At 58.5% G+C, this 21,846-nt stretch overlaps 1 protein-coding gene across 5 annotated transcripts; it reads left to right on the top strand.

Moving 5' to 3' along the window:
- Nucleotides 1–275: 275 nt before the first annotated feature.
- On the top strand, nt 276–20,122 carry PGAP2 (post-GPI attachment to proteins 2). Of its 5 annotated transcripts, none has more exons than XM_040582607.1 (6): nt 276–336; nt 2,869–3,043; nt 5,365–5,617; nt 8,674–8,780; nt 17,800–17,908; nt 18,207–20,122. In XM_040582607.1, the coding sequence occupies exons 2-6, from the start codon at nt 2,879–2,881 to the stop codon at nt 18,335–18,337; spliced, it is 765 nt and encodes a 254-aa protein (XP_040438541.1). In that variant the 5' UTR covers nt 276–336; nt 2,869–2,878; the 3' UTR covers nt 18,338–20,122. The 5 variants fall into 5 exon arrangements, with proteins under 5 accessions (XP_040438541.1, XP_040438542.1, XP_040438544.1 ...); XM_040582608.1 differs by lacking the exon at nt 276–336 and adding an exon at nt 455–545; XM_040582610.1 differs by lacking the exon at nt 276–336 and adding an exon at nt 481–583 and having other exon boundaries at nt 8,674–8,768.
- The last annotated feature ends 1,724 nt before the right edge of the window (nt 20,123–21,846 follow it).

Raw genomic sequence — 21,846 nt, forward strand, 5'->3', positions numbered from 1 at the left:
TATTGGCTAGCCCCGCGCCCAGCGCCTATTGGCTACCGCGCTTTGAAAGCGAGGCAGTTCTGCCTCCTCCCCTCAGGGAACGGGGAGTCTTTCTCTCTGATTGGTTACAGCAGCGCCTTACGCCACAGCGCCCTGCGCGCCTACCGTTCTGACGTACGGAGAGGGTGGAGATCGGTGTTGCGGAAGGATCCAGAAAAGCACGCCACATCCGGGGCGTTAGGGGCGGGATTTCCCCCGAGCGATCCAATCGGAGAGCGCTTGGGACCTTGCGTACTTTGACGCAAGGGGGCCGGGACCAGAGTCTTAAAGGGACCGTGAGGAGGCGCGGGTGCTGAGGTGACTTGGGCGGTGGGGGGCGCCCTGGGCCCGGCCCGGCCCCGCGGAGCCGTCAGGCCCGGCCTGAGGGAGCGGGGAGCCTGGCCGCAGCGGCAGGAAAGGGCGGGCAGTGGGAGGAGGAGGGGGTGACGGCGGAAGAAGAGGCGGAGGCGGTGAAGGTGGAGGCGGGGACGGGCTGGGGCATGGAGCAGAGCGGAGGGGGCTGAGCGGTACGGGGCCCTGAGGTGGTGTGGGGCTAGGGGAACAGGTGGGTGCCCGCGGGGTCACTCGCAGCGCTGTGAGGTCCCGGGGGGTCCCTGAGGGGTGTGGGGTGCCTTGGGGGTCACAGCGCTGTGAGGTATCTGGAGAGGGGGTGGCTCGGGGGAACAAGGGGTGCCCGGGGTGTGGGTCTCTGGGGGAATATAGGGTGCCTGGTGGGGTCTGTGGTGTGGGGTCCCTGAGGGAAGTGGGGTGTCTGGGGTGGTCTCTGGGGGGATGTGGGGTGTCCAGAGGGGTCACAGCATTTTGAGGTCTCTGAAAGGGGGTGGCTTATATCGAGGGGGGTGTGTGTCTCGGGGGAATATGGGGTGCTCGAGGGCAGTGATGTCTGTGGGGGATGTGGGATGCATGGGGGGGACGCGTGGGATCTCTGGAGGGATGTGGGGTGCCCGTGGGGGGATCACAGCACTGTGAGGTCCTCAGCTGATGTCTCTGGGAGGAGGGTATGGGGTGCCTGGGGATGGTCTCGGGGGGAGTCTGGGGTGTCCGGGGATGTCTCTAGGGGTGTGGGTGCTGGTGCCGGGCAGGCTTGGGTCTCTTCAGTGCATGACACAAAAAAATTACTATTTTATTTGCTCTCTTGTGAGAATGTGACAGGGGCTAATCAGGGGCTCCCTTTTTGGGGTTGGTGGGGACACTGTCCCCCCACACTGTGAGGCTGCCCCCCACGGGTGTCCCCATTACACAGTTCAGTGTGTCCCCACAGCTGAGCCCACCTCGAGGGAGGTGCGGGGTGCCAGGTGTCCCAGCCCCCCATCCCGGCCTTGCTCTGTGGGAAGCGCAGCTGCCCCCAGCAGCCCTGCCCGTCAGAGGCATCTCGTCCGGGTCACTGCCAGTGGTGGTCCTGGGGAGACAAGCCTGGGGGAACCCCCTCCACCTACTCCTCAGTCCAGCTTGCTGCAGTCCTGGCCCCAAAGGGCTCTGGCTGAATCACGGTAGAGCTTCCCTTTCACTTTGCTTTCATCCTGCAAATAAATCACCCCTCAGCAGCCTGCAGAGCAGTGGCACGGCCCAGGTGAGGGGGCTGAGTTCTGTTTTCCATAGCCCTTTGTTGCTGGGGTACCACAGCACCAGCGGGGACAGTCCCTGTGCCAGAAAAGGGGGGGGGGGGGGGAGGGGCTGGTGGTGCTGGAGGAGATCGTGGCCATGCTGCCCTGGGGCAGCTGCCCAGACTCCTGCTCCTGCTGGTAACTGGCTTCTGCAGGGATTGTCTGTAAATCGGATTTGTCCTGGAGCCTGGGCGGTGGGTGAGGTGAGGCAGGGATCCCAGACTGCTCACTCATAGCAGAACATCGCATCCCCTTGTTTGAGCTGCTCGGTGGCCCTTGTCCCCAGGCAGGAGGGAGCCTGCTGGGACAGAAGAGGTCAGGGCCAGGCATGGCAGGAGGAGAGCCCAAAGGAAGATGAATACGATGATGACCTTTAACACTTAATGTGACTGTGATCTCAGGAGTTAGAGGGCAGCTGGGCTGTGGCCAAGGGTGCAGGGATGAACAACTGTGGCTGAGAGCAAGAGAGCAGCTAGCGAGTGTTGAGACTGAGCTGATGGAGAGCCATGAGCTGGAAATGGGCTGCTAGGCTTGAAAACCACTTGTCCCAGCTTGCCCAGTCTGATAAGCAACAGCTTTATTGTTGTGCAAGGTGTGGGACTTGCAAAGTCCGGATCCTACAGCCAGAGTCTTGCCTGTAAAGGTGCTGAGTACTCGGTTGGGATGGCGCTGGATGCGGGGCTGCGGTGCAGTTGTGCTGCGGTGGCAGCAGATGATGCTCTGGGTGGTTGGGGATGCACTGGAGGAGCTGCAGCTCACAGCAGCACTGGGCAGCATGCAGTGTCCTCGCTATGTCAGCACTGTGCTGTGCTGCAGCTGCAAGCCCAGCCTGGGAACAGTCTGGATAGACGTGCCCCACAGAAAAGAGCACACGTGCTTTTCCAGCTAGATCGGTATTATGGCCTGCAGCACAGTGTGGGATGTCCCACTGCCTGCTCCTCCCTGCTGCGTGCAGGACACTGCTCTGACCCTGCTCGCTGTTGTACATGTGTGTGGGATACTGCTCTGACCGCTGTTGTACGTGAGTCTTGGGCTTCCTGTGTCTCAGAATGGTGCTTTTGGTGCCTGTCCTTGATGCCCGCCCTAGGGCTGTGCTGCTGTTAAACACGGGTGTGAGAGGCTGGCAGCCAGCCGTGTGCATTCCTGCCCAGGGTTGTCTGGGGCTGGATCTTGCAGGACAGAGAATCCTCATCAAACATTTGCTTGCTCGTTTGTTTGTTTTCAGGTCCATCAAGATGTTACAGGTGCCGCTGCCCCTGGATCGAGATGGGATCCTCTTCCGGCTCCGTTTTACCACATTAGCCATTGGGACTGTATTTTGCCCGCTCTTTGGTTTCCTTTTCTGTGTGATCTGGTCTCTGCTGTTCCATTTCCAGGAGACGACAGCAACCCATTGCGGGGTAAGCACCTCTCGTCATCAAAATGCAAAGTCCTCCAAGGTTGTGGCTGTTTGGCAGCGACAGCGAGTGGGATGGCAGGGCTCTTGTCGTCTTCTGGGCTTTCCCACCAGAAGTGTTACAGACCTTGAACAAGCTCCTTGATTTTATTGTATTTTTGACACCTTGGGACTGGCAACTGAGGTTTTTGCTTTTTAAAAGGGACCTAGGTAAGTCCAGACCAGTCAGGCTGATGTCTGTACTAAGCACATTGGTGGTGATTATGATAAGGAATAAAACTGGTGAAGCTGCAGATAAATATACTGCCCTGTGGAAGAGTTAGCCCAGCTTTTATAAAAGGAATTGATGCCCCTCAGATCTACTGGAGTTCTTCAGAGGAGTCACAAACACATGCCTGGGGAATGAAGGTTCAGAGGGACTGCCTGGATTTCTGAAACTGATGAGGTTGGCTTCCTTCCCAAGGTTTTCAAGCAGCCACAGCACAAGTGTTGATAAGCAGCTGGTTAGAAGCCGGGAACAGTGGGCGACAGATATTCTCCCACCAGCAGGAGATGACCACAGGGCTTTATGGGCTCCGTGCTGTTTCTTGTGCCCATACACTGTGGGCTGTCACAGAGTGGTGGCGATGATGAGATCCTGGAGCAGGGATAGTGAGGCAGGCTGCTGAGGGGGCTGACTGGGCAACGAAATGCCAGGACAGTTTGATTTGGAGAAATAAGTGATGTTCACATGTGGCATGTGGTTCTGTCCCCTCCTCACAACTTGAGTGTGTGGGGCAGGGCAGCAAGGATGCTCAGAGGTGTGATGCAGCTCCTTTTCCTCGGGTGGTGGAGTAAGGGCACTTCAGCTGTGTGCAGGAAGAGACAATGGGCTGAGAGCAGGGAGAGGCAAGACAGAGACCTAGTTCATGGCTGGCCTGGAGAGGGCAGGCAGGGACCCAGTGCTTGCCTTCTGCCAGTATGAGAAGTAGGGGATGTCCTATGGAGGTAGCAGGTTCTGCTTGAGGAACCAGCTCTTTCTTGGCTGCCTTGAGAGCGGCTGATCTGGGGAACACCTCTCTGCAGGACACTGGGTGTGCACAGTTCTGTGCGGGCTCCAGCAGAGACTGAGCAGGATCATGGAAGAGTGGAAGAAAGCCTGGGGTGCATGAGGAGGACCATGGCCAGTAGGGCCGAGGGAGGTTATCTTTCTCCTCTACTCTGCCCTAATGAGGCCACATCTGGAGTGCTGTGTCCACTTCTGGGCTCCTCAGTTCAACAGAGACAGGGAACTACTGGAGAGGGTTCAGTGCAGGCTACAAAGATGAGGGGGTGGAGCATCTCCCTGATGAGGAAAGGCTGAGGGAGCTGGGGCTGTTCAGCCTGGACAGGAGAAGACTGAGAGGGGACCTCATCAATGCCTACAAATATCTTAAGGGCAGGTGCCAAGAGGACGGGGCCAGGCTCTTTTCAGTGGTGCCCAGTGACAGGACAAGGGGCAACGGGCACAAACTGCAACATGGGAACTTCCATCCGAATGTGAGGAAGAACATCATTACCCTGAGGGTGACGGGGCACCGGGACAGGCTGTCCAGAAAGGCTGTGGGGTCTCCTGCTCTGGAGACATTCAAACCCGCCTGGACATGGCTCTGCGCAGCCTGCTGTAGGGGTTGGGCTAGATGGTCTCCAGAGGCCCCTTCCAGCCCCAGCCATGCTGTGATCACATGGCACATAGCAATTACAGTGTCCTTGGCCATGGCAGGGGATTGGACTAGATTTTTTTAAGGTCCCTTCCAACCCAAACCCTTCTGTGACTGGCTCAGGAAGTCCCTGGACTGTGAAACTCTGGCAGTTGGGAGTTTATTCCAGGGCTGCATTGATGGTTTTGCTGTTTTTATGTTCCTCCCTGAACAGTGTCTTTGCCTGCTGTTGCTATTGATTCTCTCCATTAGTGTTTCACTAACAAAACCATGCACCCTCCTCTCTTCTGTCCCCAAACTTGAGGGCAAAGAACACATGGGGGACCATGACTGAGTAAAAGGAAGGAATAAAGGTCAGAAGTGTAAAGCTAAGAAATCCAAGTGGGACCCTGAGCAGGGCATGCCAGTGCCCGGGGACTGACCTAGCAGAGCTGGGGGCTTTGTGGTCCTGGGGGATGAACCAGGGTTGCTGCCACATTATGTCCCCTGGCTTTTGAAAAAGGAATAAACTTATTTGGGGAAAAAAAAAAAAACAAACAAACAAACACCAAACCAGTTTTAGCATCTTGGAGAGCTATAAATACAACAGTATTATAAATACAACGCTCCCTGTGCCTCTCCCCATAAGCTACTGTCTCTCTTCCAGGTCCCTAACTACCTCCCCTCCATCAGTGCTGCTATCGGGGGAGAGACCCCTCAGCGTTACATCTGGCGGCTCTGCATTGGCCTCCACTCAGCTCCCCGCTTCCTGGTGGCAGTTGCCTACTGGAACCACTACCAGAGCTGCCACTGCTCACATCCTCACTACCTGCACTTGTGCCACTTCAACCTGCTGCTCAATCTGCTTGAAAATTTCGCCCTCCTTATTCTGACGTATGTGTCCTCATCTGAAAACTATGGTAGGTGTCTCCTCCCACACTCTCTGTTGACTATCTTACTGGTGGCCTTGCTGACAGCTGCCGAGGCTTTGCAGAGCTCTGCTTCATGTCAGTGTTTTGGCAGTAGTCAGTTTGGAGGGGAAAAAAGAAGTTTTTTAAAAAAATCTATTAAAATTAGTACTTATAGAGCAAAGTTATGTCCATAATATGCAAATAGCCATGTTTGTCCCAAAATTCTTGGGTTGCTGCTAATTGGCCAAAACCATAGGCTGAATTTTTGTAGCAAGCCTAGGATCAGGCTTCAGCACTTGGTTTGCACTTGCGTACCAAAGCCATGCTTAATGCTTCTCTCTGAAGCTGAGCAAACACAGGTTAGTGTTCATCCTTGTTATCCACTCTGCCTCCACTGCTGAGCTTTGGCTTTGGCTCTGAGCTGGTTTCCGGCCCATGCTCTGTTCCAGCTGCATTTTAAATACCCTCTCACAAAATTATTTGTGTAAAATTTCCTGTATTGACCTGAAAACAAAATCAGAATTTTTCAGGTTAAGTCAGTGTGTGCAAAATACGGTCACAATAGGCTGGGAAATGCTCTTCTCCCACATGGTCTCATCTGAAATGAATTTAAGTGCCAGTGATGATATCCAGCTGCTGTTTAATCCCGAGATCTGGAGGAGACACTGGGGATTGACTTAAGAGGACTCAAATCCATGGACCAGCAAGGTGGTGCTGTTGCAGCAGAAACAAACCCAGTTCTGGGACTTGTCGGGAGAGTTGTGTGTTGGCTGTGCCTGCCCAGAGGAGGAGGAGGATGAGGATGGATATCCTGCCTGGCTGTGGGACCACACTGGAGGATGTAGTCACAAAGCCTTGCAAAGGGAGGCCAGGCCAGAGTTCCAAGAAAAGAGGGTTTGGAGCAGTGCTGGGGAGGGGAAGCTGACAGAACAGGGTTTGTCTCCTTGCAGCAAGGCAGGTGAGGTGAGGAGGTGGGAACTCAGCTGATAATTGTACTGAGGATATTTTACTACTCAAAATGGGTGAGGAAAACACACTCTCAAAGGCAGGTGCGGTGGGGGTCAGGAAGCCTTGCAACTGCTTAAAGCAGCAAGTTGAAGATGGGCTGTGGCCACCGGAGCCCTCCAGGAAGGCTGGGAATGTGACTGTGGGGATGAGGGGTCCAGCCCCAGGGCATGATATCTGAGGCTCCCTTCAGCCCACTGCTGCCATCGAAGAAGGGTTTCACATTCAAAGCACAAAGCAGAGCAGTGCAGGTGCTGTCCTGATTCCCTGTCAGAATTGGTGTTTGAAGATATTGGATCTTGCCCACTAAAACAACAAGCTGTTGATCAGACTAGATGATCTCCAGAGGTCCCTTCCAACTCTGATCATTCTGTGATCCTGTCCAGGAAAAACAGCTCACAAAGTCATGAGCCCCCGCACCCTCAGGCTGGTGGGACAGCTGACAGCTCTTTGTCCCTGTGCTTACTGTCCTACTCACAGATGCTTCTGTCTTTCGCAGTGCAGTGGTTATTGCATTTCTGCTCACTGCTCATCGCTCAGGAGCCATGCCCAGAGCAGTTTGGGTTTGGGCCTGTCATGGGTGCGGTGGTTGTCAGTCTGATGAAGCTTCCCACAGTTTAGATGCTCACTGGCTTCTGCTGGGTCTTCATCAGTAAGCCTGATGGCTTCAATGCTGCGGTGTCATGAACAGAGTCCAAGGACCTCCGCAAGTCTTTAGGGTGAGGATGCAGATCCATAGTGGAGCCCAGTGATCTGGGATGGCTGGATGTGAACCCCAGCCAAGGGAGGTCTGTGGTCTAGGAGGTGTTCCTGTCCAGCTCACCTTCCTTGTCTCCTGCCAGCGCTCCCTATCTCCCATGATGGTGAGGCATCCCATCACCACCCCACCTGCCTCTGCTGATGTCCCCAGCTGCCCCCACCATGGCCAGGGACTGCAGACTGACCTGCCAGTGGGGCTTCTCTGGGCCATCAGGGACTAGCAATGTGGCCTTAGAAATTCAGATGGTCTTTTGGGGTTTGGATACCTCAAACCATGCTGTCACCTGAATGGCTCTGCCTGTGCCTTGTTTGGCAGCTGACAGCTCTGCTCAGCTTGTGCAGAGCTTTGCAAGGGGGAGACTGAGGTGCGGCAGAGTGGCTGGGCAAAAGCTGCATTGAGAGCTGAAGCTAACCTGGTTTTCCCAGATCCTTATTACAGACTAATCTCAGGTTTGTGAGGAAGGAAGTTTTCAGACCTTAGCTTCCGTGCTGAGATGAGAACAGGCTCAAGTTAATCATCTCTGCAGGACACAGCTCACATCTTCACCTCTAATAGCTGTCTTTACCATTGCTCCTTGCATGGTTTCACTTTCCCTGGAATCAAGAGGGGAAGCAGGGAAGTTCATTTCTTATGTTCAGGTGGTTGGGAATTCAGCCTGTGGTTCAGCTCCTGGAGAAGAAGCTGGGAAACTCTTAAATGGAAGCATTCATTTGAAAATAACTCACCTGAAGTTGCATGGGCTTTGTGTGTGGCTTTGGGGCTTCGTGAGCTGCTCTAGCTTAGTGTTGCTCCAGCTGTATTTCCAGCCTGACCCTGTATCTGTGCTACTTCAGTGATGCCTGAGACTACCTCAGTGCTGGTGGTGGGGCTGATGACAGCTGTTAATTCGTAAGTACATAATGCAGGAGGCCAGAAGATGGCCCTTTCTGGATCTTGGACTGGCTTACTCCACAAACCCCCACTTCGTGCCTAAGTTTCCCTATCCCTAGAATAATAGCAGGGATGCTGAGCTGCTCTCAAGGGTGCCCAAAGTTTACAATAGTGTGAAGCAACGGAAGCTCTCAGACCAGGTCCCTTCTCTGAGGGTGCGGAGCTGTGCCATGCCTCTCTGCTGCAAAGACTCTGGGTCCCTGGAGCTCTGCTGGTGGGGGGTGGGGGCACAGCATCTCCCAGGTGCTGGGACTCCCAGAAGGACTGCATCCTGCAGGAAGCAGTCCTTCACCCTCCCAAAGCCTGCCCCATGTTCCCGTTGTGCTCTTGGCTCAGATTTAACCGTAAACCTGTTGTCTTGTTGATTCAGCAATCCACGAAAATGCCTTTATCGTCTTTATTACATCGGCTCTGGGCCACATGCTCTTAACGTGCATCCTCTGGAGAATGACTAAGAAACACACAGTAAGTCCTGAGGTACAGAAACTTTCCTTTCTTCTCTCCGTGCGGTGCTGGGGAGGGGGCACTCAGCTGGCGGTAGAGACTTTTGGCTGGTGCTTGCTTGTGACTGGGTGCTAAAGGAGTTAACACTAGCGGGTGAAACTGGGAAGCATGGTCACCAAAAGTTATGGTTTACCAAAATGAAGTTGGGAAGAATCTTTTGATTTTCTATTTTCTGGTTTTCATTTAGAGCTGATGTTTGAATGCTACCCCATCAGTGTGCCTGCAGGTTGAGTTTGCTGACCTTCTTGCCTGAAAATGCCTGTTTCTGAGCTGAAATTTGCTTCTTTGTGCTGGGGAACTGGGAACAGCTGCCAGGAGTGGGCAGCAGGTGTTGTGTTATTCCTTTTCTCCAGGAATTGGTGCACTGAGCAGACTGGCTGTGGGTCTGGTTCCCTGTGGGCTCAGAGACTTGCTGGTCAGACAGAGCATCCAGCCAGAGCCTTCTGGCTCCATCACCTGGATGCCGCTTTGGTGCCATCCTGGACTATGGGCACCAGCACAGCCACAGACAGGCAGGGCAGGACATTCAGCTTTGAAATTCTGTGTGAGAAAGTTGCTTCTGTGCATGCATGCCTCTTGTATGTTCAGCTTTGCCTGGGTCTCTGGGCTCCCTGGAGCTCTCAGTCCTTTTCTCCTTAGGGATGCATCTTGCCCCGCTGGTCCCCAGTCCAGCCCTCACAGTCCCCAGTAATACATGAGGGAGGTCCCCAGGGCTCCCTGGACTGTGTTGCTCCAGCAAGGTCATCACTTTGCGAAGCAGAGACCTTCAGAGGAAACTGGTGGAGGTGTATGTCTTTATCTCAGGACTGGGAAGCTGGCAAGGGCTGGGAGCAAGTCTTTCTGAAGGGACTGCATACAGGGCAGGATGAGTGCTGTGTGCAGGGTCTGCTTGGACGGTTCAGAGAGCGCCTTGGTAAGGCTCCTGCTTCATCACAGCTGTTTATTGTCCCTTTCCAGCAATTCACTGAGCCCATCCCTTTGCTGGCTTATTTCAGAGACCTGGAAAAGAAGCTTCCGGCAGTTGTTTGGCTGCAGGACTCCCTGTGAAAGAGACTTTTGGAGATCCTGGGGTTCCCCTCTCGCTGGGAAGCAAGCTATTGTCTCTGGTGATAGGGGGAAAATGGGAGCTCACCGGTCACCCCTTAGTGGCTTTACTGTGGCTTCCTTTATTGATTTCGTCTTTTTTTTGGCTTGTTTTTCAGTTTATTTTTTTGGTTGGGTGGGGGTTTTTTTGTTTCGTTTTCTGTGAGAGCATCAAGCCCCTGCATCTCTTCCCCCAGCGCTGCAACTCAGATGTCTCCCCATGCAGCAGTCGCCCCCGGGGAGCACCTGCCTGCAGTCCTTGCACCTTTGCAGACTGTAGCATTGCAGCAAGCCCGTGAGTTTTGGTTGCAGCATATTAGCAGCAGCGCTAGTCCTGCTGTCAGCTGGCAGGAGCAAAAAAAAACAGATGTTGGCTGTGAGGTGGGGACTGTGGCTGTTCCCTGGGCTGAGCTCTGAGCCTGTGTACCCCGATGGTGATGGGTACACATCGCTGTGTGTGGCAGGGACTGCAGGCAGAGAGCTCTGGTGTAATGTGTCCCTGACCCATCACAGCATCAGAGCCAGAGGATCGGGTCAGGGGGGTAAGCAGCCTGCCTGTAAATGTCTGCCTTTCCTCTGCTGGTAATTTTGGTGGGTTTCTCCCAAGTTCATGTTGGGGAACACCATGAGCAATGTCCCACCGGTTGTGTTTTGATCCAGTGCACCCTGCTGCCATCTGACAGCAGTCCTGCCTGCAGGTTGCCTTCCTCTGCCTTGTCACTTGGTGGGGCTGGTTCGTTACCTGCCCCTGAGGAGCTGAGGAAAGCAGGTGGGAGGTCCTGTCATGGCTGTCCAGAGCCAGTCCTGTGTGTCTGCACGTCCACAGCTGGTCTGTGAAGCTGCCGTGTGATGGTGGCCTTGCTGGGTGTCTGCTTGGGGAGCAGCCTGCGCCTACAAAGCCTGCAGGCTCAGTGCTGCTGGGTGCTGACACCTGGGCTCTCATGCACCTGCTGGTGCTGGAGCACCCTACGCATCTTTGTGTTGGTGCTGCTGGGTTTTGGGCATGGGAGAGGGGCACAGCAAACCTGTCTCCCCATCCTGCAGGACTCGCTTGTCTGGGGGCTGCTACCAAGCTGCAGCATCTCCAGCTGTGTGCTGCAGTGGGCAAGGTGGCAGCTTTTCCTTCTTACCCTCTTCCTGATGCTGCAAGGCTTGAGCTGTGCTGGGGGCACTGCTGTGTCCTGGTGCATGTGCCCAAGCCCAGAAAAGGAGCATTTGCTCCCTCCAAGGACATGTTGACTGTGGCACATCCCTGGGTGGAAGGGTGGAGTGGCACAATGATGATGCCCTGGCTGAACATGCCACCACCTGGCATGGCTTCCTCTCATCTTGGAAAGGCCCTGCTGATGGAGAGGAGCTGCCTGAAAGGGTGCATGATCCTCCCCTCCCAAATCCCCACGGAGAGAGCTCCCCTTTGGGGCCAGCCCTGACCTGGAGCCAGGGCTCATCTGCCTCTGCCTGGGAGCACCGTGTCCCCTGCACCAGCTCCCTGTGTGGCTGCGTGTCAGCAGATGGAGCTGTCGCCCGGGGAGTGAGGGTGACGGGTGAGTCCCTCCAAAAAGGAAAGCACTGCAGGGTGACGATGCAGCTGTCAGATTGGATGTATCTGGACGAAGTGGGCCGAGGGCTTGGCACGCTGCTGGGCATGTGCCCGCAGGCGGCATCGTTTGATAAGCGGGCGCTTGCCCTTATCACTGCTCTGCAGATCTGCCTTGTCACACCATCGGTGTCCCATGATGTGCAAGTTGGGCTTCTGCTGTGAATCACTCCCAGGGGGCCATGGCTCCTCTGGGCTGGACAGGGTCTCCTGGGACTTATCCTGCCGTTTGGGTTCCTTGGGCTGCATGCCTGCTTCACTTCCCAGGCCGGTGGCAGCAGGGCTCCACGGGGCTGCCGGTGGGCTTAGCCCAGCTCCTGCAACACCTGCGGCTTGCTTGGCTCGGCAGGGGAAGGGTGGCAAGGCCATGGTGAGCACGGTGCCACTGCCACATCCTCCTCACCCCGAGCCGAGCAGCCGGCGGGAACTGCTGGCCTCAGCAGGAGCAGGGAGAAGTTGGGCAGCGCTCGCTGAGCGTCTGGTTTAGGGCAGCGTGCAAGTGACCTCTCTTCTTGCAGGTCGTGGTATCTCAGGACCAGATTCTCTCTCAGTTTGTGTTAGTCATGGGGGGGGTTTATTTGCCTTTGCTACCCCCAGCCTGTCCCCTTCTGCCACTGTCAGCTCCAGGACAAGGGGGATGCAGGGTACCAGAGCAGAGGAAGCCACTAAGGGTCCCCAGGGGAGTTCACATTCTCCAGAGCCAAACCTGGGACCATCTCCAGGACAAGCTCCATGCGAGGAGCTGGAAGGCTGGACCCAGCCTTCCTCCTGGTCAGCCTGGAGGAGGGAGCGGGGGTCTGTGCACAGCCCTTCTCAGGCTCCATGTCTGGCACAGCTTTTTAGCACTGCCGAAGAGGGGCAAAGCTCCCCAGGTTTGCTAGAGTTTCAGCACGTGAGTCACAGGAATTGGTCTTGCAAAAGCCTTTCGTTTGTCAGGGCTTGTGTTGCAACTGCCCGCCTTTCTGCAAGGGCAGGAAGGTGCTAAGGAACTTGTTCGTAATGGGGAAGTACAGACTGTTTCCAGTTACAAGGTGGCAAATAGTAAGAGAAAGGAAAATAAAGCTCTGCAGGAGGGAAGAAAAGAGAAAGCAAGCTAAGAGGACGAGGTGAAGGGACCAAGCAGAGAAGAGAGCTCAGGTGGGAAAAGGGAAATGGAGCCAGAGAGCCTCCAGCTGTGCAGGGATCATAGCAGACTAGAGGCAGCACACCAGTCCTTGGTGCTTGGCTGTGGCTAGCGTGGCGTTGCCCTCTCTGGCCGGTGCCTCTGCTCCTGGCCAGCTGCGCACCCTTTAAAACCCCCCTTCCACAGCTGGCTCTGCCACCTCGAAGATGATGTGCAGCAGAGCAGAGCAGTTTCACTTCTTGTTTGCAAACATATTTCCCGGCCCCCCCTGCCTCAGAGGCTGGTGTCACTAGCGGCTGCATTTCAGCCAGGAGACACGCATGGCAGCTGCCAGGCTGGCTGCTTTAGGCTCATCAGTAGGGCCGGGTCCTGCCGTGCCGCTGGTGCTGGAGCTTTGCCTCGCATCAGCCCAGGCTGCAGGCAGCCTGCTTTGTAGGGCTGAGCCCAGCCCCAGGCTGGCGGCTTCTGGAAAGTGTGTCATGCAGCAAGTGTGAAGGCAGAGGTGCCGCTTGGCTGCAAATCCCGCCTGCACGAGCACAGCGGGGCCGACCAGCGCCTGGCTGGCAGGCACCATACTCGTTCCGCGGCTGCTCCTGTCCTCCTCAGCACTGGTTAAGCCATTTCTGCTTGCATTGCCAGAGCAGGACAGCTGAGCTTAGTTTCCAGCAGCTGCTGGAGCCATGCAGAAGGTACCACAAGCGTAGTCAGTGAACAGGCGTGCTTTCAGCCTGACTCCTTGGTAGCACTGTCACGTCACCTTGCTGGCAATCTAGCGACAGCAGCCCATGGCGGGGTGACGGTAGCTCACACAAGCCCTCTATAAATATACCAGTGCTAAGCTGTCGGTGCTAGGGCAGTTTGTCTTTGGGTTCACCACAGGGGAGCCAGAAATGCGTGACGGGGAGATGGGACCAGTGTGCAGCACATAGCCTCGAGGGTGATGCTTGTCCCCCAGGAAGGGACAGCTCCAGGAGCAGAACCAGTGCTTGGGAGGTCCCAGGAGAGCATAGCTGTTGCATTTTGAATTAATGTCACTTTGCCATTCCATTTCCTATCCCTGTCAGGAGCTGGGGTGTGAACTCTACGGGGTCCCTCTTCTTCTCCAGAGGCAGTGGAAGAAGCAGGAGGCTCTGTGCCTCCTTGCTGCTATTTCCCACCTGCCTGCTCACAGCAGCCATCCTCCGGCCATTGGAGCCAGGTTTGCAGGGCTGGGGGCTCCCCTGGTATGGGGGAGGGAGATGCCAGGCACCTTCCACAGGCTCAGAGCCACACGGGGCAGTGTCCCGGGGTGCGGCTGCGGGGCTGTCCCTGCCAGGCTGGGTTGGTACAGCCAGTCTGTTCTCCTCACCCCCATCATCTGGCCTCTTGCTCCTGACTCACCTTTGTGTGCACGGGGAATGTGCCCCGGCTCAAAGCCTGGAAGCTGCTGGACTAAATAGAATTTGCCTGTGGTTTTCTGGACCAGACACGCATCCAGCTACAGAGGGCTGGCTTGGGGGTGGGGGGAGCTGCGTGAAACTGGAGTGGCTTGTAGGGGACACTGGGTGCCCCAGTCTGTCTTGCCAGGCGGAAATTGCGAAGCCAGGGTTGGCAGCTAAGTGGTGCTGGCTGCAGCTGCACCAGCCCAGCAGCCTCAGCAAGTGCACCCGGGGGCCTGAAGCCACCAGAGCCTGGAGCACGCCGTCCCTGGACAGCCGATGCCTGCTGACCATGCCAGGCACGGGAGCGCCTTGGCAGCATCCCTCTGCCCCAGCCCTGCAGGGGAGCAAAGTTCTGCACCGCACCATGCTGGGTTAAGGTTAGGGTCAAGATTCTTACTTCCCAGAGAAGGGGTGCACCAATATCCCTCTGTGTTTGCCAGGCTGTAAAACCATCCATCCCACCTCAGTGTGCACGTCCTGAGCATTTCACAGTCGCTTGGGATTCCCTGGGATTTTCTTATCCCGCTTTTTCCTTGCGGGGAGCTGGAGGCTTCAGCCTCCTGCCAGGCTGCTTAGAACTGCCGGCTCCCTTCTAGGGCACTGCCCTGGGGGTCTCCTGCACCTGCGCTGCCCTTCGCCCTGCTGCAGGACCCCTGAGGGCCAGGACCCCTGAAGGTGTCCCCAGGCCCGTGTCATGGCACCCTGTCCCTGCACCTCTGGGGCCTTGTGACTGGAGAGTTTTCCCAGGTGCTCACCCTCTGCTTCTCCCTGAAGGGTGAGTCCCTGGACTGGGCCCAGCCTGACTAAGGATTATAAAAGGCAAGTGGATAATTAGGTGTTAATCCCTAATGATTGGGCACAGCTCAGCCCAGTGCCCCAGGGGATTATGCCTGCAAGGTGCTTGCTGCCGGTGGCGGGTCCCCAGGGGTGCACAGGGGTTGGGAGGCAGCACATTGTTGTGACAGATGCCCATGTTGCTGAACAGAGGTTTCTCAGCAGCTGCTGGCTTGAGATCTGGCACTGTTCGCTGCTCCTCGGGGAAGGTCCCCGCAGCAGCATGGGCAGGACACCCAGCTGCAGCAAGGAGCCCTGGTGCAGGAGGAGGAGGAGGCAGGAGCTGACCTGCCTGCACTTCAGGCACTGCGGTGGGAGCTCCAGTAGCTGCCGGTGCCTGATGGAGATGAGCTGCCTGTCTGCTCACCAGCAGGGACGGTACCCACTGTCTGGCTTGTGGCTCAGGCAGTGCCAGTCACAATCGCCACTTCCCATGGCCCCGGTTTTGCTGGAGATCCCCCACACGTGGTCCCTCGCAGCATTCCCTGGGGATGTCCCAGGAGGTTCAGCTGCCTGGTATTCCCCAGCCTTTGGCTGCTGGATCACTGGGAGCCTCTTGCAAGGAATCTGGGGATGCCTTAAATCCACTGCAAGCAGCAGCCTCCTGAAAGGCGTGGAGTCGGGGGCTGTGCAGCGCTGTGAGGTGCTGTGCAGTACAGTACAGTGGTGTGGGACAGCACGGTGTGGTTTGGAGCTCTACAGTGCTGTGCAGTGCAGAGTGCTGCAGTGCCATATGATGCAGTGAAGCATCCCAGGGTGCAGCGTGGTGCAGCATGACACAATGCAGTGCAACACAGCGTGGTGCCGTATGACCCGGTGCAGTGACGTGCAGCACAGCGTGGTGCCATATGATGCACTGTAGTGCCATGCAATGCAGCATGGTGCTGTATGACATGGTGCGGTGCCGTATGAAGCCGTGCAGCGCAGCACGGTGCGATGCAGTGCAGGGGAGTACAGCGGGGATCTGCTGCTCACCTTGCTGTGACAAGCAGGACTCGGCTGCCGCTTCGTAGTGCAACCGTTTCCGCTGCTGTGGGACCTGGATGAAAACAAGGCTGTTTTGTGACCCGCTTTTCCGGTGTGAAACTTTACATAGCGCCTCGACCCTGGCTGCTCATTGTTATTTAACTCTGGGGTTGGCACTGGTGTTCGTCCCACCCCATGCCCCTGGCCCCGCAATCTCATGGCTGAGCACCAGCCACCCCCTGCTTCCTGGTGGGCAGGCGGGCAGGGGCTGTGGGCAGGCTGCCTGCTCCTGCCTGCAGGAAGCCCTGCTCCAGAGGGTCCCGGGAGCTGATGGGGAGAGAGACCCCCATCAGCCTAAGCTGGGAAGGACCTGCCCAGGCCCTGGGGGGTGGAGGCAGCATTGGCCCTGTGTCCCCAGGTGGTAAAGACAACCCTCCTTCCTCTCTGGGTTTTCCTTCCTGCCGTGACCTGTTTGTGCTTACAGGCCTGCCAGCACACTTTCCGGGGGGTAATGGAAAGTGTGATGGGGCAATTTAAATTTTCCTCATTCTCAGCAGTCCCTGAAAATGGAGTTTTTGTCTCACGTGAAACATCAGACAAGGGGGAAATTCCCCTCCCACCCAGAAATGGTAATAACAGCCCATGTCTGGGCCATCCATAGCATCCATAGCTGGCCCCCTTCTTTCCAACCCCCCTGTTCCAGGGCTTGGCTTGTTGGCTGCCCTGCACTGGGGTGGAGATGTTGGGGTCTCCCCTGTATCCTTCTTGGTGTCCAGCTGTGGTTTGGGGTTCCTCTGCCACAGGGACTTGCTGTTCACGCCAGGGCCTTAGGTTTCTTTATCCACGATGATCAGCCTGATGGGAGAGAAGAGGAAGGGGGCTGGAGCTGGTACCCACTGCAGCCCCCCGCTTTGGGGGATGCTGGGCAGCATGCATATAGGGCAGTGGGTTGGGGGAGCCCACCGTGGGGGAGAGGGCTGACCCCTGGGCTGCTCCCTTTCCTGGAGGGGATGGACTCTGCCAGCACAGAAGCAGCAAACTGCATTGCTGAGGGCATGGGGGGCCACTGGCAGCAGCCCCATGCTCTGCTCCCTGCCGTTGTGCTGTCGGAGGTGGTGCTGGGGCGGAGGATGGGGGCCCCCCAGCCCCAGGGTGGCTTGTGCGATGCCTCCGGTGCAGCGCCTGCCCCAGCTGCCACCCCTTCATGTGGTTTCCTCCTCCCTGGTGCAGTTACAAGTGAGGAGGTGCAGTGCCAGCTGCCGCTGCCTGCACACACTGGTGAATTCCCCGTGCCGGGGCGGTTGGGCAGCGCCCAGGGGAGCCGGGGCCACCTGCAGCTGCCCGGTCTGCAGTCAGAGGATCTACTGTCTGGTAGAGCCATTGGCCCATCTCTGGGGAGCTACAAGGGCCCCATGTGCCATATACATCCCAGTACCACCACAGGTGGCCGGGTGCTCCTGCCCCGGCATTCCCAGGGGGCCATGTGGCTTGTTGGTGTCAGATGGTGCCAGAGGTCCCCATGGCTCCCATTGCCCCTCACTTAGCTGCAGCAGCGAGTTCCCAAGGGAAGAGCTGGGTGGGAGCTGGCGGCATGCCGCAGCCCCCTCTGGCAACTTGCCCTTGGGGCTGCCTTATTGCCCCACCACAGGGAGCCTGGGCTTGGTTTATCTCCACATAGGTGTGATCCCCCAGTGTGTGCCCAGGTCACAGCCCTGTCAAAGCGGCCGGTGCGGCCCATGGTCCTTACCCAGCCGGCTGTGCCCAGGGAGCTCGGGTGCAGAGGGGCTGCAGTGAGGCCCAGACAGAGCTTTCCTGGGGATGGGGATGGCTGCTCCGACATGTCGGGCATCTGCAGAGGCAAAGGCTGAGCTGCTTGGCCTCCGCAGGTCCCTGCCGTGTGGGGTGACAGGGATGAGGCAGGCACCAGGGACTGACTGGGGCTGTGACCCAGCTCTTGGCCTCTTCCAGGAGCGCAAGTCATACAAGTGGAAGCAGCTGCTCTTCTTCATCACCTTCATCACATTTGCATTTGCTGTGTGTGTCTTCATCCACCACAACTGGTACTGCAGCCCTGGAGGTAAGAGGGCCAGGGCAGGGACCGGGGTCCTGCCGTGGCTCTGCCGTGCCTGGGGGGATGTGCTGGGGGAAGGGGCCAGGGTGACACCTTGCCTGCCAATCCCAGCCAGAGGCCAGGAGAGCTGCCCCAGGAGGAATGGTGCCCAGCTGTCCTTCTCCCCTAGCCTGGATTCAGGCAGAGGACAACACCCCCCCCCCCCCAGTGCCCTGCTGCCCCAAGGAGGTGCCCCAGGAGATCCCCCAGCTCTTGGGCAGATCTGGCTGCAGGTTGTCCTCACCTGCTCTGTTTCCTCCACCAGTGTACACCATCTTCGCCTTCCTGGAGTACTTGGTTGTCCTCTCGAACATGGCCTTCCACATGACTGCCTTCTGGGACTTCGGCAACAAGGAGCTGGTGGTGAGCTCGCTGCTGGAGGACAAGCACTTCTAGCCGGCCTTGAGCTGCAGCCAGCTGCGTGGCGGCCATGGTGCCGGCGCCAGGTGGGCGCTGTTCTTTCCCTAGAGGAGGCAGAGAGCCCCTTCCCTCTCCTGCTGCTCCCAAGGCTGGGGCCAGGGTGTTTGCTGTGAAGCTGCTGCAAGGATCATCCCGGGGTCCTGGGCCCCACAGGTGTCTGTGCGTGGTCCCTGTCTGCACCTGGAGCTCTGGACTATTCCTGGGGACCCTCAAGACCAGTACCCCCTGCCCTGGCTCCCTGCCAGATACTGGCATAGGAAGGAGGACAGAGGAGGGGGTCGGGTACCTGCTGCTTGTTTCTCTGAAAGATGTTCTGGGCAGAGCAGGATTCTGCTCCCAGCATCAGGGCACCGGGGGCCAGCCTTGCTGTGCCCCTGCTTTGCCTGGGTGGTCTCATGGTTTCTTCTCCAGGTTTGAGGTCCTTGGCCAAGGTCCCCAAAAAGGGCTGGTGGCCTTTCAGGCCTCGAAGCTTAAGGCAGCCTGGGGAGAAGGGGCACTTGCTGCCCCTGCATCTCTCTAGTTGCACCCCAAAGTGGAGCAACCCGCAGCCTTGACTACCTGGAAAGCCTTTGCTGCTGGGCTGGGGCTGGAGCAGAGTTGGGCCCATGCTGCGGCACCTGGGGCAGCATCCAGGCTCCTCCTGAGCCCGAGCCCCGGGTGAGCACAGGAGCCATGGCCAGGAGCTGGTCCCAGGCACTGCTCGTCCATCCAGGGCTGGGGCAGGGTCCTGGCCCATCCATGCCTGGTTGCTGGGAAGGGAGTGTCTTCGAAGGTGCTATCTTGTGCACAGACTGCACGGGAACAAGGTAGGAGAGTGCAAAGGCAGGGGTGCATGGGGCACAGCAGATGCCAAGAGCATCCAAGCTCTCCTGCTCTGCCTTTCCCAGAAGCCATCTCCAGCAAGCAAGGGGTGTTCCACTTCAAGCCCAGTTTGGGGAGGAAGGGCAAGTGATGCTGGAGATCCTCACTCTGGCATCTGCACCCCCTGTGCCATGGGGCTTGAGCTGGGAAGTGCTGGAGTTCAGCGGTGCTGCTGCTGCCCCAGAAGGAGAGTGCCAGTGGTGACCCCCCAATCTGTGGGTTCTGGCTGCCAAGGCACAGGAGACTGGCATGGCAGTGGTGCCATCTGGGTGCTAGCAGTGTCCCCAGACTCCTCCACTCCTCCCCCATGCATGGCCAGACCCCGGGCAGTGCTAGTGGAAGGGGGCTGCCACTGCTCTGGCTCACAGAGGCCACAGCCCAGGAAGACTTGGCTGCATCCTGTGCAGCGGGGCACCAGGGAGCTGGTGCTGTGCTGGGAGAGCAGCACAGGGCTCACGCCTGGAGGCTCTCTGGAAGAGGAATGGGCAGGAACTGCAGGTAGAGGGAGAGAGCTGAGCCTGGTGGCATCCGGAGCTGTCTTGAATTTGGGGAGGTCTGCATGCCACACTCGGCTGTGAAGGACCAACGTGGGTCCTTGCAGCTGCCCCTCACGTGAATGCAGCCACCACCAGCAGTCCCTTGGGATGTCCCAACACTTGTCACCGAGGCTGGGGCACAGCCTTCTCCTGGTGCCACCCTGGCCAGTGGCCCTGGCTGAGCCGGGCCCAGGCTGGCCTTTGAGTGGGTCCTGGCATGCACGTGTCCATCCGTGAGTGTTCCCACCGTGCCATGCAGGGCTCCATCCATCTCCCCTGCCTGCATGCGTGTGGCGTGCTGCCCTCTGGCAGCATCTGCGCCTTGGTTTTGAGGTTCAAATAAAGCACCGAGTATTTTTGTGAACTCTCAGCAGACTCTATGCCACTTCCACGCAGCCTGGCCAGCAGGTCCCATCCCTTCCCAGGACCCTGGGCTAGGGTGGGGTCTGGGCTGGAGCGCGGGATGTGGAGCCTGAGTGCTGGGGCCGGGGTGTGAGATGCAGATCCTCGGTGTTGGAAGCTGGGAGGTGCAGAACACGGACCCTGGGTGCTGGGGTGTGGGACACGGATCCTGGGTGCCAGGCAAGGTTGGGCAGGCTTGGCAGGGCTGGAGGAGGCTGGGAGCCAGCCAGAGAGCTGGGCTGTGTCCACCCCACAGCTGGCGGCTCTGCTCCCCACCCAGCCCCAGGGACTGGGCTGCAGAGGCTATGGATGCTGCGGGGCAGGGGGCCAGCACAACCCAGGGCGGCGAAGCCTGGGGCCAGCAGGGTTGGGCTGGGCATAGCTGGGGTACGCAGCGTGGTGCTGGGGCTGAGCAGGGCAGGGCAGCTGCCTGGGGCCTCAGTTTCCCTCTGCCCCACTCTGGGGGCTCCTGCCAGGGCAGTGGCTGGACCCTGACCTCATGGTGGCCCAGCCAAGCCAGGCCAGGGAGCGGCTGGGAGGGGAGCAGCTATGAGCTCATCCCACCATTCCAGGGCCAGGGCAGGGCTGCGTCCTGCTGCCTCTCTTGGCATCCCACCCTGGGGTCCCTGCCTCGTCCCAGCACCCATTCCTCTGCTGTTCTCTGCCAGGATGGCACCTTGCCCACCGTGGGGGCTGCAGCCCCTGCCTCCACTCTGCCAGTCCTGGGGGTGGAGCGTGTGCATTGGTGGCCTGGCAGGAGACCTCCAGCCAGCTCCTGCCACAGTGCCACAGCCACAGGGACGTCCCTGCTGTGGCACCCCAGGCATACGGAGGGTCCTCAGGCAGCACAGTGCATCCCAGCAAGGGAGGGGGCCCCGCGCTGCATTAGCCCCCCAGCTCTGCCCTGTGTGGCCCCACACCGTGGCACCCATCACTCTGCCGTCAGCCCTGCCCACGGGAGCTCGTGGGGTGGCACAGCCCCTCAGACGCTGGTGAGGGACTCCCCCACACAGCACAGCCCTCCCCGACAGCAGCAGGAGCAGGATACAACCCTCATGGCACCGTGCAGCGGGAGCAGGACACGGCCGCAGGGATCCCCACGGGGGAGCGGGATTCGGTGCAGCTGGGAGCTGCTGGCGGGCAGCCCCCCCGGGCCGGGCCGGGCCCGTGCCCCGGCGTTGCAGCCTCCCAGGCTGGGGGGGCCGAGGGGGCCACGCTTTGCATCAGCACGGCGAGGCTGCGGCAAGGCACGGCCGTGGGAGGGGGATGGGGATGAGCCGGCTGCAGCCACCCTGCCCGGCGGCACCGTCGCCCACGCCGGCCCCCGGCGGCCCCCGTCTCTGGCCGGGAAATGGCAGCAGGGAACAAAGGCGGCTTGTGGCGGTGGCGGGTCGCTGCCCTTCCTGCAGGAAGGCCCCGGGGCCAGGCGAGGGGCCCGTGTGCGCGGCAGCGGGGGCCCTGCCGGGCCTCGTCGGGTCCAGCCGCCGCCAGCACGTGCCAGCAGCCCGTGGGGGGTGGCGAGGGGGTGGCAAGTGCAGCCGAGCAGCTGGGGCTGCTGCCATCATCATCCTCAGCACTCGGCCACAGGACTCGGGGTCTCCCAGGACACCCTGGGCAGAGGGACGTGTGGCTCTGGCTCCAGAGTGGGGCAGGACAGGGCAGAGCCAGAGCCGGGGCTCTCCCGGG

The sequence above is a fragment of the Falco naumanni genome, chromosome 2 (assembly GCF_017639655.2).
Source record: "Falco naumanni isolate bFalNau1 chromosome 2, bFalNau1.pat, whole genome shotgun sequence".
NCBI classification, from domain to species: Eukaryota; Metazoa; Chordata; class Aves; order Falconiformes; family Falconidae; genus Falco; species Falco naumanni.

What these genes read in the sequence shown, in the direction of transcription:
- PGAP2 (XM_040582607.1), top strand. Translation starts at nt 2,879, where the DNA reads ATGTTACAGGTGCCGCTGCCCCTGGATCGAGATGGGATCCTCTTCCGG. An exon ending in CGACAGCAACCCATTGCGGG is followed by an intron (nt 3,044 to 5,364) that starts GTAAGCACCTCT and finishes TCTCTCTTCCAG; the next exon opens with GTCCCTAACTACCTCCCCTC. An exon ending in AACACACAGTAAGTCCTGAG is followed by an intron (nt 8,781 to 17,799) that starts GTACAGAAACTT and finishes GGCCTCTTCCAG; the next exon opens with GAGCGCAAGTCATACAAGTG.